Here is a 15,672-nt window from a genome sequence, read left to right as displayed (position 1 = left end):
GTTTATATTTCTAAGAGAGGCATGAGCGTGGGACTGCGCTAGAGAAGCACCAACCATAATTAGCTCCAGCAAGAATCCTTCAATGGTGTGGTCGTGCGCTTGTTTCATATTTTACCCTCATACACGATAGCCTCTGGTGTGCGTCTCACTATCGGAGATACACGGCTATTCAAATAAGATTGCGTCAAAATCTGAGGAGTTCACTTTGACAAGAGCCTCAGTTGGCATCAAACAGGGTTCAGAGCTGCTTCGGTCTCCTCGGGCCACCAACAAGCGGAAGCACACGCCTACGAGATTCGCGATGCAATCTGTAGCAGAGGCGAACGTTTTCCGTTACATTAGGTACTACTCGCCGTCAGGGACCCCCTCAACGGCTCTCCAGCTGAGCCACGTGAGCGGAACCGCTGGGTCTGCTGGGTCTGCTGCCAGGATCGCAAACAGAGCACACACCCGCTGTTGGAGGATCCCTACCGTAAAACGCTCGAGTGGCTCACTGTTAACGAAGTTGTAGCATTTTTGCGATTGCGTTCGCGTGCATTGTATCATCGACGAGACGGCCCGTTGACAAGGTATCCGAGGTCCCGTTAAGGGTCGGTCGGACGTATCCTTGCTATCCACCAGAGCCACCGAGGACGGCACTGGCATGCAGACGACTGCGCAGAAGGCTCCACGACTCGTAAAGGTCAGAAATTTGGTACCCTATCAGGCAGCAGCGGAGTCGAACCCCCTCCACGGATACACCACAAGCCGTCAATCTCTGGCGAGTGCAAGCCCTGAGCCAAACTATTTATCAGCGTCCGCGCATGTCTAGCCAAGCATGCACTGGACGCATTACGCTGGCTTTTGCGCAGTAGTTCCCATGTCTTGTTTTCCACGATACATATCTGCCACCGATATGTACGTCGATATATGTTTTGGCGCGTGAGGGCTGTTTGTGCATGTATGATTACATGGCGTGGCGATAAAAAGTCCCAAGTTGAGCATAACTTGTGATCGTCAGATTCGCTATCAAATCATAAATAAATCGATGATTTGAAAGTGACACCTTCGAAGGTAGTTTGACAGTAACGTTCTCATATGAACAGGACCATATGACTTGCGGGATCCAAGGTCACCTGATCGTAACCAACCACAGATAAAAGCACAGAGAATCATGCCATTATCACGAAGTGTCTAAATCCACGCCGACATATGTACTCAGCCCATTCCCAAACAAAATGTACTTCACACGTTCCTCAAACGGGTGCCCCACCCTTGTGGCATATTTCAAAAAGATACTCTGGTGAAACCTCTGGGCCATTTACTTCCAATAATAGTTTTGCATGGTGCCGCCGCAGCATCATCAAGGTACAATAAAGATGTAAATTTATATTTTTCGAGTCCACATAGCGCTGTCAACGCTTCGTAATAGCACTACACTTGTCGCTTTCTTGGCAGCATCAGAGTGCGTGACTAGTCCGCGACAGCTGCAGTTGACGAGACCGCCGTCGTCATGACGACGCCAGAATCTGCTATGGGCCGTTGTCAGCGGTCACGGGCTACCATTTTGAGTTGGTTTAAGCGCACATTGTGAGCCTGCGGGCTTACAAGGGGCACCTCTACTAGCTTGAATGACGTCAGTACAAATGAACGTTTGTGATTGGCACAGCCAGCGGCAACAGGCAGTCGCCGGGAAGTGCACTGGTTGAAGTTTGAACCAGTGCCTCACTGTAGGTTATGTGACACCCCGTTTCCCAAAGCCAACGTGCGCTTCAAAAAGAGCCGCTGTAATTACCGTCATATGGGAGAAATTAAAGCCATAGTATAACACGCAGCTGAATTAGCGAGATCATTGCCTCATGTATGCATGCTTGTTTTCTCTAAACATTACTCAAGCTTCCGTACAATTTATTACACGAGCATTTAGACAAATTGATGCGTTGCAAACATTACCGTACAGGCACATTGAAGAAAGCAAGGGAAATTAAAGGTAGTACTTTCATAGTGGAAAGCAGAGAGTCCAATAAGATTTCTCCCACAGGAACGGCTGTTTCAAGTAAAAACTTGGACTATTCAGAATGATTTTGGGAAAAGTAGCATTACCGATGATCTCGGACACGTCCGATCTGACAATGAGTGATCGGAGTGAAATACAAACAAGGTGGCATACTTTCTTTAATGTATAGGCATAGGTATCTTTATCCGACCCAACTAATACTGAGAAGCACCATTTGTATTGAATTATTTCACGGGTCTAACTTTGTTGTTATATTTTGGGCGCTGTTGTTTTATTTTAACTGCTGTTCAATGTTGGTGACCTCCAACAAACAGCAAGGTCTCATTACTTGCAGTAAAATGAGGATGCATGTACATGACACTAGTTTGATCGGTTTTTACGGAAAGCATTATAAGAACAAGCTATTTTCAATGCCTGAAATGTTAGAAAAGTATCCAAGGCTGTGACATTATCATGGGGGGGTAAACGGTCTGTATGAAGGTATGAAGGGCTCTTTTAACGCTTAAAGCGTGCCGAAACGAATCTATGAGCGTAAACTAGGTTTAATAAACATAAATTGCCGCCGTTTTGTCTAGACAGATTATGGTATAACTATAGTGGCAAAGGCTTTTGACTTCACTGACTTCAGCTAAACTGTAGCTTATGAGACGATGGACGGTCGCGCAGGAGTCGAAACTTCAGAGTGCACCGACCCCACTAGAGTGGGCCATGATGCGCGCTATCGACGGATCGCTACGGGAGATTTGGGCGGCATGGGCTGTCAGTCTCCAGGCATTCCAGCCCAGCTCATCTCGTCACGTGCACGATCAGACGGTGGCGACTGAAGTTTGTTCGATCAGTTGTCCTGCTGCAGCGCCGTGTCGATGTTAGCCATGGGACGGTGTGAGGCGCGGCACGTCATGACCTCGAGCTCGGCGAGCGCGACGTCTCGAGCTGAGCACGCCCGCGCAGTCTCCCCGACTGGACGCCAGACACTGGCCACGACCTTCAACACCGGCCAGCGCCGGTGGGTGACAAATCCGAGCTGGATGTGCGTTCTCCGGCTGTGTTTATTCTGTGCCGTGCGACTTGGCCGATGAATGGTGGTACGCTGCATGGTGGAGCTGTGTGCACTTTGTGCAGGGAAACAATGAACCACAAACCTTTTAACTCCCATGACAATTCTCAGAATGGGAAATCTCTGACACCTGGCGATCACTTTCTGCGTATTTGATCGGTTAGTATTTTGAGTCCCGTGCCAAGCGTGGATATCCCCAGATAATCACATGTGCGGGTGCCTGCGATGCGCTCTCCTGGATTGACCACCCCAGAACTCGCCCGCTCAGATCGCCGTTCAAACCCGCTCACAGCAGTTAGCGTTCCGCTGGCGCAAAACCAGACTGCGCCCGTGAATTCCCGACAGGCTCCGCCCTCCTCATAACTACGCAGAACCTTATATTGCACTGCGGCGTTCGGCGTTGGCGTCGTGCCAGCGCCGCCGCGACGGAGCGCCCTGACCTTGTGTCTGACACCGGCCGATGGTCATTGCTCCGCGCGCAGGAAAAAGACGGCGCGCGCCGCCGGCGCCCCCCGACGGCGCGTACGCTGGCCGGCCGCGAGCGGCGCCGGCGGCGGGACGGCCGGCCAGCCAGCTCGCCAGCTTCTCTGCCGGCCGCGCAGCGCAGCGGCAGCCGGCAGAGCTGGCGCGGTGAGTCAGAGTTAGGAGAAGGTGCCGGCGGCGCGGCTTGGCCGGCCGGTCGGCCGCGGCGCGCGCCCCGCTCAGAGCCGCTAACGCCGGGCGCCGGCGCGAACGTGTGCCCGGCGCCGCGCTCGGCTGACCGCCGCCTGTGTTGCAGCTCCAGCTGATAGTGGGAGCGCCCTGCCGCCGCCGCCTGCGCCGGCCGTGCCATCGTCGTCGGCCCCGGCCAGCAGCGAGGCTCTGGCCGTGCCCGGGCCGTCGCGGCCCACCCGACGCGTCGCCGCCACTCGCCGCAAGCGGGCCAACCGCTGCGTCACCTGCAGCAAGAGCTTCTCCAGCCCAGGCAAGCTCGCCCAGCACCAGTACTCGCACACGGGCGAGCGGCCGTACGTCTGCCAACGCTGCGACAAGAGCTTCTCCTCAAAGTTCAAGCTGATGCGTCATGTTCTGACGCACAGCAAGGAGCGCCAGTTTAAGTGCACCGAGTGTAGCAAGGGCTTCTACCGCAAGGACCACCTCAAGAATCACATGGAAACGCACAACCCGAACAAGCAGATGTTCCATTGTCCGCGGCCGTCGTGCGGCAAGGAGTACACGTCCAGCACGGGTCTGAAGAAGCACGTGGCGCTGCACGAGGCCGAGGACGGCAACCTCATGTGTACGCTCTGTGGCATCACCTTCCAGGCCAAGGAGGACATCATCTTCCACCTGAAGACTCACGCCGGCTCGCGAACGGTGAAGAGCGCGCAGGACAAGAAGTTCCAGTGTGACGTGTGTAAGAAGCGCTTCTTCACTCGCAAGGACGTGAAGCGACACCTGGTGGTGCACACGGGTAGCCGCGACTTCGTGTGCGATCTGTGTCCGCAAAAGTTCGGCCGCAAGGACCACCTGGTGCGCCACATGAAGAAGAGCCACTCGACAGGCCAGGGGTGCGTCGCTGCGGCGCGGCCGGGTCAAGACGGAGCCGGAGGCGGCGCCCGGCACGCCCGGCTCGCCGGCCGCCGCGGCCGCCGCCAGCGTCGCCGGGCCCGTCTTCTCGCCCGGCGCCGAGCCGTTTATACCCGGAGGAGGGCGGCAGCGGCGGTTGCGGCGGCGCCGGTGGTGACGGCGGCGCCGGTGTGTTTCCGGCCGCCGGTGACGCAGTTCCAGCAGCCGCTGCCCGACATGGACATCCCCGAACCGGTCACACTGCCCAACTTCGAGCCGCCCGAAGTGTTGCCGGATCTCCTCCACACGCCCGACCTGAGCGCCATGCTGCGCTCGGACATGTACGCTGCGACAGAGATGTTCTTCTTGCCGCACGCGCGCCAGGCCGAGCACCCTGCCGAGATGTTCGCGCTGGCTGGGCCGGCACGGCCGGTGCCGCACCTCGCCAGGTCGCCGCGTCTGCCCGTTGGCGGCAAGGACCTGTCGTCGCTGATGCAGACGACGACGACGGCGGCGGCAGCGGCGGCAGTGAGCGAGGCGAGTCCGCCGCCGAGCCGTGCCTCGAGCGGGCCGCGCACGCCTTCGCCGGACCACTTCCCTCCTAGCCACTTGCCACAATTCCGCTACTTCGGACCGCCGTGGACGACGCGCCTCGCGGCCGTCACGTGACGCCGACCCCCGCGCCGGCCTAGCCGCCCGTGGGGGCGGACGCGTCGTGCGTCGCGAGTGCCACGCGGGGACGCCCCGACGCCCAACGCCCCCAGTGTGCTACGACCGAGGTGGTGACGGCGGCAGCGGCGGCGGCGTGAACGCTGACCGTGACGCGTCTTTCCACGAGCTGCTAAATTCTGGGCGGATTGTTTCTAGTCGCGTCAAGTAGCGGAGGCAGGAGCCGGCTGCAAGCAGCAGAAACCGGAGAAACGGTAGGTTGTGTTGTTGGTTGCATGATTTTCGAGTCGCTGCAGACCTTTTCCCTAGTATAGTTTTCGTTTGGCCAGTGAAAACCGCTCCGCGACCTGTCATTGGTTGGCGCGGCGCTGAAACTGCTCTCTAGGCCTCAAAAACGAACACTCGGCACATTCCGGAACCAGTGAGCGCCAAGATGTGCCCAAGGCCAGTTGGATAGTTGGGATTGCCTGTCTGTCGACCTTAGCCGAATCAAAAATTGCATCGTCATCGTGTTGTGCCATGTCACCCTCGTGTAAAGCCCGGCCCGGCGGTCTCACGCGTCGATTGGCCCTGCGATTGTCACGTGTCGCGCGTCGCCCACGGCGATTGGCCGACCTTCTGCAGCTTCGGCGCCTCGGGGAGAGTGCCGACCCGCCCCACGCCGGGGTCTGTGGGTCGAGCGCGCATGTTACCAGTGTGGTGGCCGGGCGCCGTCTGTGTTGTTCGGCGGCCGAGCGACGCCGGCCGGCCCCACAACTACGCAATACCCCAGTACCTGTTACACCGCGGCCTTTCTGCCGGGCGCCAGCGGCCGGTCGGGCCGGCCGCAGCGCTGGCCGGCGCGCCGCGGCGTGCCTCGGGGCGGCGGCACGGGCCGCCGTGCGGCGAGCGAGTAGGGGTAGAGAACAAGCTGGAAGCTAGGCAGGTGCGTAGGTGGCTCCGATTAATTGGCGGATGCGTCTGGAGTGTCTGTTTTAAGTTATGATCGGTGCTGTTTTCTGTGACGTAACGAACTGGCGCTGGGTTGCTCGGCGTGCTGTGGAGAGGTCTTTGTTTGCAATTTTATGGTGCGTCGCGTGCCGGATTTAGAAAAAGCGCTGGCTGATTCGAGGAATGTGTTCGGACCGTGTCGCAGTCAACAAGACTGGAATGTGATGTTCTCGGATTAATGACGATTTCGACTTGTGCTCAAGACTGACGCGAAGCGTATCACGTCCCTTTGTTGGGAGATCAAGTGCCTATCGTGCTTTGACACATACACTGTCCGAAATTCAGCCACTGACAAAAGAAACGCTTTACTTCAAGATGAGACATCGTCCATAGTGGATAGAATAAGTGGAGTTTCCACGAGCTAGGAGATGTTCAGGACCTTTCGTGTCTGACTGTGAGCCTGGCTCATCTCAGGTATGCCAATTTAGTGTGGCGAAGGCCTTTTGACGTAGGTCGGGCCTGGATTGGGTAGGTGTGAACTGATTTTGTTCGGGGAACTTTCGGGCTCGTATCTCTCTACCAACCGCTTCAAAACGCACTTTTGCTTGAATGTGTATCAGGGTATACGATATGTGCAGCAAAGTCGGCGTGTCTACCCGGGATGGACGTCTTAAGCCACCGCATTTACGAGTGGACTCTCTTTGCCGCGTCCCGGTGCACCGTTCGTGCGACTTTGGAAAGGACCACCGTGGCAATCGGTTGCGTTGCAACGAACCCATTCGGAGCTCGAGAGGGGCTCATTTAAACGGGGGCTGTTGGCAGGAGCGGCAGAGGCGAGGCAAAGGACTCAGTTGCTTACGAGAACCGGGTAGTGATCAGGTAATTGCGAAGCGACGCTCGCTAGCTTGTAAGTGTTGTTGACCGGTTGGTCGGACCCCCGCCGGGCAAATGCGTTGAGAGCTGTTGCCGTCTGCGCCCATGCATTGGATCGGGCCGTTTTGTACGCTCTGTGTCAGTTTCTACATCGAATTATCATCGTGTGCATTTTGTTATGATCAAACGGTGAAATAAAATTGTGTCCGGAGGTGCATATGTGCTGTCTAGTTTGCCTGGACTAAACTGCAAGGAGACGCTAATCCTAGCCGAAATTGCCAAGTTGTAGCATGCGTGGCGATCACGGTCTGTGTTGTCTTTTAAGCATATCCATTACCAATATCTGCATCCGTGCCACACACTTGTTCTTTAGTCTACAGTCAAATTGAAGCTGGAATCGAAGTTAGCTGCTCAAGTCTAGACAAGCCTGTAGTCGCTTCGCATGTTGTCCTCGCTCCATACCTGCTCCTTCTCCCACCCAACGCCAATGCAGATGCATGGATTCCAATAACTCATGGTCTTCCTTCTGAGCCGGAAAACACCTTATTTCAACGCTGTGACCACGATGTACTGCTCATCGTTGCCTTGCTGCCTCCATCAGTGGAGAACGTGGTAGGACAGATGTTAAAACAGTGGTACCATCTGCCTTGGAAAATTAGCCACTTGTATCATTTCGCCATTGAGATATGCACGTCCTTACCATCCCGATAGCTGTGGCACATACGGTTGTATTATTTCGCCATTGAGATATGCACGTCCTTACCATCCCGATAGCTGTGGCACATAAGGTTGTACCATTTCGCCATTGAGGTATGCACGTCCTTACCATCCCGATAGCTGTGGCACATAAGGTTTTATCATCTCGCCATTGAGGTATGCACGTCCTTACCATCCCGATAGCTGTGGCGCATAAGGTTTTATCATCTCGCCATTGAGGTATGCACGTCCTTACCATCCCGATAGCTGTGGCACATAAGGTTTTATCATCTCGCCATTGAGGTATGCACGTCCTTACCATCCCGATAGCTGTGGCACATAAGGTTTTATCATCTCGCCATTGAGGTATGCACGTCCTTACCATCCCGATAGCTGTGGCACATAAGGTTTTATCATCTCGCCATTGAGGTATGCACGTACTTACCATCCCGATAGCTGTGGCACATAAGGTTTTCCCGGCATTGCATTCCCAAGCTGCGCCCGCACCCAGCTTTTTCGTTCCATCATAATGCAAAGGAATTAGGAATACTCGTCGTTGAACACAGTTACATGTGCGGAAGCCACCGAGGCATAAGTAGCATGCTCTTATGTGGTTTTGCAGTGCATGTGTTCCGGTCAGCCTTAACGGGACAATCTTGCCGCGTCCGTTGCTGGGACACACATGCTGGGATCACCCTTGCTGCCACGAGTTGATCTCCAGCGAAGATGTGTTGTGCAGCTTTCTCTGCCTCGGTGTTATCCATTGGTGTTCGCCGCGCCTTCGGAAGGCGACAAGGCGCGATGGCAATCTCGGATGCTGCCGGCTACAGCACTCGAATTTGCCGAGCTGCTGGAGCGCTGGGGACGCTGGAAGCTTGTCGCGTGGCCGGGGGAGTGAACAGCGTGTAACGTCCCCGCTGGCTGAGTGCGCTCTCGGGACCGAAGTCGGCGGGCTGTAGAAATGCCCGCGTAGAACGGATGGGGCTCTCAAACCGTGACGCTGACTACCGACCGTCCAAATCAGCCGAGCCACTTACTCGCTGCGTCAAGGGTTCGTATTGTGGTCCCTTTCCCTACCGTTGCGATGCGACACCGGTGAGTCACTGCCAGCTTACTAGCTCGGGTCAGCTTCCCTGACGGCTGGTCCGGCGGGCGAGGGACACGACGGCGGCAGCCGCTCAAGAAAGCGGTCTCTGGGGACCAGTGCTGCACGTATAGTTCGCGCGTTCGCTACTGTTTCAGCTCATCGCCTCGCTGCCAGAATAAAGCCGCGTTGTGTGGTCGAGCCGTAAAGGTTGTGTGCGTGAGTGCGAAGCTCTAAACGCACAGGGGCCGGACCGACGACGCCGATCACCGGCCGCGGTCTTCACGACGGCAGCACATCGCCGGCGCCGCTGCGGGCCCAGCGCGACGCCCGCGGTGCGACTCTTCCAGACGTGGCATGCCACTGTTGGGCGGACAGACGGATCTCTGCTGCCTGTGCCCAGTCGTCATTGATCTGTCACTGGTCGTCAAGTGTCACATGCGGTGTCATGTGTCGCTCTTCACAGTTTTGTTAACATGACCGGAAGGCTATGACTCAATGCAGAGTCCTTAAACCGTGCGGATACATTGCGTTTGACCATTAAATCACTTGTATTTTGAGGAGACCAAATTGGCTGACCAAAGCCATGCGACACCGGAAGGAGAATTCCTGCTGTGTTCCTGGCCATCGCGTAAGTTTCATTACGTGTTAGGTCATGTCTTCTCTCGTGGTAGTGTCGGCTTGATGCGAAGTTTCGAACGCTTATACGGTAGGAGACCTTGACCCCTACCAGTAGATCACGTTTGACTTTTAAATCATTCCGTTCCTGGGAAGACGAACTGCTGCTGCATCGATGCAGAGGGTCTGATACCTTTCGATGCCGATGTGGGAGGAAGAATGCCTGGTGTATGCTGAAGCGCCCCCCCCCCCCCCGCCGCGCACATTTCTGAGCTATGTGAGTATATTATGAGCTATGTTCTGAGCTAGGTGAGTAATGCTGAGTCATTTCTGAGCTACTGAGCTACATTTCTAAGCCACTGACATAATTTTCCAGCAGGGCTTTAAGAGGTGAATGCAAATAATTCACTAACTGCTTTTTCCCATGGCGTTGCACTATGTTTGTAAGCACACGTTGGCCACGTAATAGTGTTCGGAAAATACACGTGGCAGGACAAACACCACGCGCGCTGACCTGCGCGCCGACTCGGGCCGGCCAGCAGACGCGGCGGCGCGGACCGCGCCAGGCTGGGCGAGGGGCGACACAGGTCATGCCATCGGCCCGGATCATATCAGACGGGGGCGCCCTGTCGTGCGCGCTTACGACACGGCGCCGCGGCCGCGCAGACGGGCCACAAAAACAGCCGCCCCACGCCGTGTGTCGCAAAAAGTCGCCGCCCGGCCGGCCGGCGGTACGCATCTGAGGCGGCGGCGGCCGGCCGGGCGCGCGGCTAACTACGACGTTCCGGCGCCGGCCGCGGCCTTGACAAAAGTATTTGGGTGTTGTACCTCGTGACGTCACGCCAGGAACCGGTCGGCGGCGGGCGACGCGCTGACCGCGCCGGGAAGTGTGATTGGTCATTGGGGAGGAATTTCCGCCACACGCCGACCACGTGGCTGCTGCTGCATCTGGGAGGAGCTGTGACGGGGCTGTGTGTAGACGCCAGCACACGTGTCTGGCCTGGCCTTATGGGAGGAGGAAAGTTGTACGGGAATGTCAGGTTCGAGTGCTGTGGTACGAAGCAGCGGAAATTCGGGATGTCGGGCTTGGCGCGTCGTTTGATGAAAACGGGTCGCGAGTGGCCTATTATAGAGGGAATCGATGTTGTACGCACGCGTGTTGTACGTTGCCTTCGAGCGCATCGAGTGCCTTCGGCGACTAATGCCAGACGGTACAGCATATGGCCAAGGCGCCTTGACACCAGAGCCATCTAGGCGTGCGTGAGTGAAACTAGGCTTGAGCTGTTTCTCGAATATTCGAAATTGATAGGCATCGAATCGAATGGGCCATGCCAACGACAACTTCGCCGTTACAGGCGCTGTCAGGCTCTGCGTCCCAGACGTGCCCGAAGCAGACGTTCCAGCGCGGCGCGGCACTGTGGTACCTTAAGACACGGAGGCCGTAAGGTTGTGCAACGCTGCGGCGACCAGCTATGGTGTCAGTTACGTATCTTGGGGATGACGAAAGACTGACGTCACGTGTCATCAACAAGTCGTCAGATGGAGTCCAATGAGATGGGCAGATGTGGAGACCAAAGTATAGGCGCAGTCAAGGGTGCAGTCTCGCTTCTAGGACAAAAAGTCGAAAATCCCATTTGGCGACTTTTTCGTCGAATACTGAAAGGCGAATGCGGAATGGCGACATGTAAAAAAGTCGACGCAGTGAAAACTCAAAGCGGCTAAATGGCTAGGTGCAAAAAACCGAATTGTAAAAAAATCCACATGATAGAATGGCAATAAGCTTTATGGCGAACTGCAAAATGGCGACATTGAAAAACGGCGACATGCAACGTCGCCGAATGGCTGAATGACGAATGCAAAAAACGGCATAACAAAGTACTGATGTGTCATGATGGCAAACGGCAGAATAGCGAACTGCAAAAAAGTGACGTAGTAAAATACTGATGTGCCATGATAACAAACGGCAGAAAGGCGAACCGCAAAAGGATCATATTTAAATCTTATCCTGGTGAATGGTGTCTTGAAAATCGTGGACATGTCACAATGCTGGATGGCTGACTGGACGTTGTTTGCTGTGTAGGGAGCCATCAAAATGTCGAAGATCGCAGCGTCCAGTGGCCCTTATGGGAAGGGGGGCTGAATCCTCACAACTTAACGGGAAACTGCACACCTGTATGCGAATTTCTCACCCCATCTCACCATCGACAGATTATAGCCTTCGCGCCTAGCATATAAGCTAGGTGGCAGGTTTCTTAAAATGATAATCGTTTTTTATGACGCTATTTCATTTTTGTCATTTTTGCATGTGGTCATTTTCCTATGTGGCCACTTATTCAAACCAGATACTCAAAGCGACTGTTTCACATTTGTATGGGGTTTTCAACCAAAATTAACCATCTTTACGATCATGACGTGCAGTTCACGCTTATGTCCTTCTTATAACTTGAAATCCTCTCGTCTCTGAACTGGGAGTGGCGAACTCGTGCAGCCTATGTTGCGCCGCCCATTTCGAAGTCATCTAGATATGACGCAGTAGAAACTTCACACAAATTCCGCTTCCTCAACGGTCACACGGTTTTCAAGGTCAAGAAAGTGTGACCATTGACTTTTTCGTGTCTGAACTATGTCGGCATGGATGGTCGCATCAACGAACAGCGGTTGGCTTTCAGCCAGCTGGAAGCGGTTAAGTTTTGAACAATATTTAGACGTTTGGCAATTCTACTAGTTGCGACAAAAATGTACCTGGGAGTTAATAACTCGAGAATAGCGGCTTGGCTGCGAAATTAAGTGCAAGTAGAAAAATGTGGTATCATGGAGAAATATGAGTAGAAAAACGTGGTATCTTGGAGACGTATGAGTAGAAAAACGTGGCATCATGGAGAAATATAAGAAAACATCAAGTTGAGAAAAGGCCAAACCGTCGACAAATAACAATATTTGGTTCATTCCACACACAACTTTTTCCAAACCACCCGTCGGCAAGCTGAAATGCTACAAATGAGTCAGTCCGTAGAATACGATGGTTATTATGACGCGGCCAGTCTGGCAGCAACTCTGACGCCATAAAACCGCTCCATGACGTAATCGCACGATGACGTAATGAGGAGCGTATTTGCTAAATAGCCATTTCAGGGGTGGTAAAAGCATACTTTTTGTCGCCGACTGCATTTCTGGTGGTAAAATTATCGCCAGCAGCGTAATGCGATATCATATGACCTAAAATGGTACTGCAGTTCATGCTAAGTAGCGTCATCAGGAATCAGGCTACCACCGAAAACCTTGTTCATCACCGCAATTTTCAATATCATGCACGCAACCAAAACGCCCAATTATAGACAACAGGATAGCTCAACCACAACAGGAGCTGTCTTCCACCCTCGGAACTTGCCAGAGCCTTACATTGAAACTCGATTTATTGGTGGATTTGGTTTCCTCGACCGCAAAAAAGACAACAAAGGACCTCGATAGCCAGGACAGCAGAAGACATGACCAAATTCGTACCAGTGGCAGGTGGCACTGGGGATGACGTCCAGTATGCGGGCCTCCTCGAGACCATGTCCCTTTACGAAAATCACGCATGCGCTTCGAGCCCCATCTCAATCGTCATCAAACTATCCACCGTGCGTTAGGCATGCTCCAAGCCTGGCGGGACATGTGTTGTCTGGTGGGCGCATTTCGCTGTGCTCCAAAACGTAAATTGCATTGAAATTCGTTAATAACTTAACATCAGTCGGCTATCTCTCTCTGAACAACACACTTACCCTGACAGGCGGGGACGGAGGGGGATGTAATTTTGGTTTCTCGAATTTTTGGCATGTGGATCTTTTTGCAGTTAGTCCTGTCACCTTTTGGATTTTTGGCGTGTCGCCATTATTTCATGTCGCCGTTTTGCAATTGTCAGTTGGCCGATTTGAGTTTTGGCGCGTTGGCTTTTTTACATGGCGTCAATTGACAGCCAACGATATGCATCCGGCAAGCTGGCAGTCAGCTATTTGTTCGGACACCGCAAATACTGACGTCGTGAAAATATTTTGTCAAGATATTTATGATATGTGTCTGCGGGTCTGCGAGTTCGAAATACAAACAAAACATCAGTCGCTCTCTCTCTCTTCTGTGCCCGCACAAGGAAGGGAACGGGACCAGCTGGCCAGTAATTAGAGTCGTAGGTACTTTACGCAGCTGCCATAAAAGTTCGAATAAAATTAACCATTTCATACATGCCTTGGAGAACCTTATGTTTTTGTTGGTCCTACTTGAGCTTGCCGCTTGTTATGTCGTCATTTAGCTTTTCGTCGTTTTAGCATGTCGCCATTATACCTTGTCACCTTTTATGCAAACATGGCTCGTAAGCAGGTCAACGCCATTTAAGCGTTCACCAGTGTTGCACATCGAACTTTTTACGTGTCGCGATTGGACAATTCGTCATTTAGCCGTTCGTCATTTCGGCATGTCGACTTGCTGGTATGTCGCCATTTTTCAGTTCATCAATTAGCAGTTCGCCATATTGGCATGTCGCCAACTTCCCTGCCGCCATTATGCAGTTCGCCATTTTGTTGATTCGACTTTTTGGCATATCCACATTTTAAATGTCGCCAATATGCAAGTCGTCATATGCCAGTCGACGGAAGGGCGTTCGGCAGACCGCAAGTCGACTGTTTTTCCGGACACCGGGAGTCTCAAGCGCGCGTTTTATTTTTTGCCATAGATAGCTCGTGACATGAAGTTCAATATCGGCGTGACAGCTTTCCACTGACCCCCCCCCCCCTCCCCTCCCCCTTGGCAAAGTCCTATCTGCGCCTTGGTAAAAAGGCTTGTTTTCGGAAGTGACCTATTTTTATGTTTTTCGCATCGTCTGTGATACTCTCGCCGGGGTTTGAAACGTCACGTGGTGGGCTGCGGGCAGGACTAGGTCCGTTTTCTGTGATACTCTCGCCGGGGTTTGAAACGTCACGTGGTGAGCTGCGGGCAGGACTAGGTCCGTTTTCTGTGATACTCTCGCCGGGGTTTGAAACGTCACGTGGTGAGCTGCGGGCAGGACTAGGTCCGTTTTCTGTGATACTCTCGCCGGGGTTTGAAACGTCACGTGGTGAGCTGCGGGCAGGACTAGGTCCGTTTTCTGTGATACTCTCGCCGGGGTTTGAAACGTCACGTGGTGAGCTGCGGGCAGGACTAGGTCCGTTTTCTGTGATACTCTCGCCGGGGTTTGAAACGTCACGTGGTGGGCTGCGGGCAGGACTAGGTCCGTTTTCTGTGATACTCTCGCCGGGGTTTGAAACGTCACGTGGTGGGCTGCGGGCAGGACTAGGTCCGTTTTCTGTGATACTCTCGCCGGGGTTTGAAACGTCACGTGGTGAGCTGCGGGCAGGACTAGGTCCGTTTTCTGTGATACTCTCGCCGGGGTTTGAAACGTCACGTGGTGGGCTGCGGGCAGGACTAGGTCCGTTTTCTGTGATACTCTCGCCGGGGTTTGAAACGTCACGTGGTGGGCTGCGGGCAGGACTAGGTCCGTTTTCTGTGATACTCTCGCCGGGGTTTGAAACGTCACGTGGTGGGCTGCGGGCAGGACTAGGTCCGTTTAGAGCCGCTCGGGGTACTCTTCGCCAAAAGAATGGCAAGGTCACCGGCGTCAAGCCCTTTCACACTGCCTAAGCGTGGAATACGAAGGTGTCAGGGGCCAAGTACTGGGCCGAGACATCTCTGAGCCATGGAACAGCATTGTCCAGGCAGCGTAAACAGGTAGGCGTCGACTGGTGCTGTCACATCACTCCTGTGCACCACATGGACTGAGCCAAAAAATTGTCAGCACGTGCCCGGGTGGGGGTAAGTTTGACCCCCACCCCCACCCCCACCCCATCCCATCCGGGTCGACGATTATATATGGACGTACTTGTCAGCGCGACCGTCGCAGGTGACATAGCAGCCCAGCAGGTACCGAGCCAGTGTCGCTGACGTAGCAGCCCAGCAGGTACCGGGACAGTGTCGCTGACGTAGCAGCCCAGCGGGTACCGAGCCAGTGTCGCTGACGTAGCAGCCCAGCAGGTACCGGGACAGTGTCGCTGACGTAGCAGCCCAGCAGGTACCGAGCCAGTGTCGCTGACGTAGCAACCCAGCAGGTACCGGGACAGTGTCGCTGACGTAGCAGCCCAGCAGGTACCGGGACAGTGTCGCTGACGTAGCAGTCCAGCAGGTACCGAGCCAGTG

General features: G+C 54.3%; 1 protein-coding gene across 1 annotated transcript in view; it reads left to right on the top strand.

The window, feature by feature from the left end:
• The window catches only part of LOC119111032 (zinc finger protein PLAG1), a 69,232-nt gene extending 63,822 nt beyond the window's left edge, over positions 1 to 5,410 (top strand). The window contains exons 3-5 of the mRNA XM_037234856.1: positions 3,832 to 4,616; positions 4,818 to 5,129; positions 5,366 to 5,410. Of these exons, the coding sequence (XP_037090751.1) occupies positions 3,832 to 4,616; positions 4,818 to 5,129; positions 5,366 to 5,410 (1,142 nt within the window). The remainder of the gene's footprint in view (positions 1 to 3,831; positions 4,617 to 4,817; positions 5,130 to 5,365) is intronic.
• The last annotated feature ends 10,262 nt before the right edge of the window (positions 5,411 to 15,672 follow it).

This window comes from Pollicipes pollicipes, unplaced genomic scaffold (assembly GCF_011947565.3).
Source record: "Pollicipes pollicipes isolate AB1234 unplaced genomic scaffold, Ppol_2.1 Scaffold_7258;HRSCAF=8750_pilon_pilon_pilon, whole genome shotgun sequence".
Lineage (NCBI taxonomy): Eukaryota > Metazoa > Arthropoda > Thecostraca > Pollicipedomorpha > Pollicipedidae > Pollicipes > Pollicipes pollicipes.
This window is presented reverse-complemented; position numbering and strand designations above follow the sequence as displayed.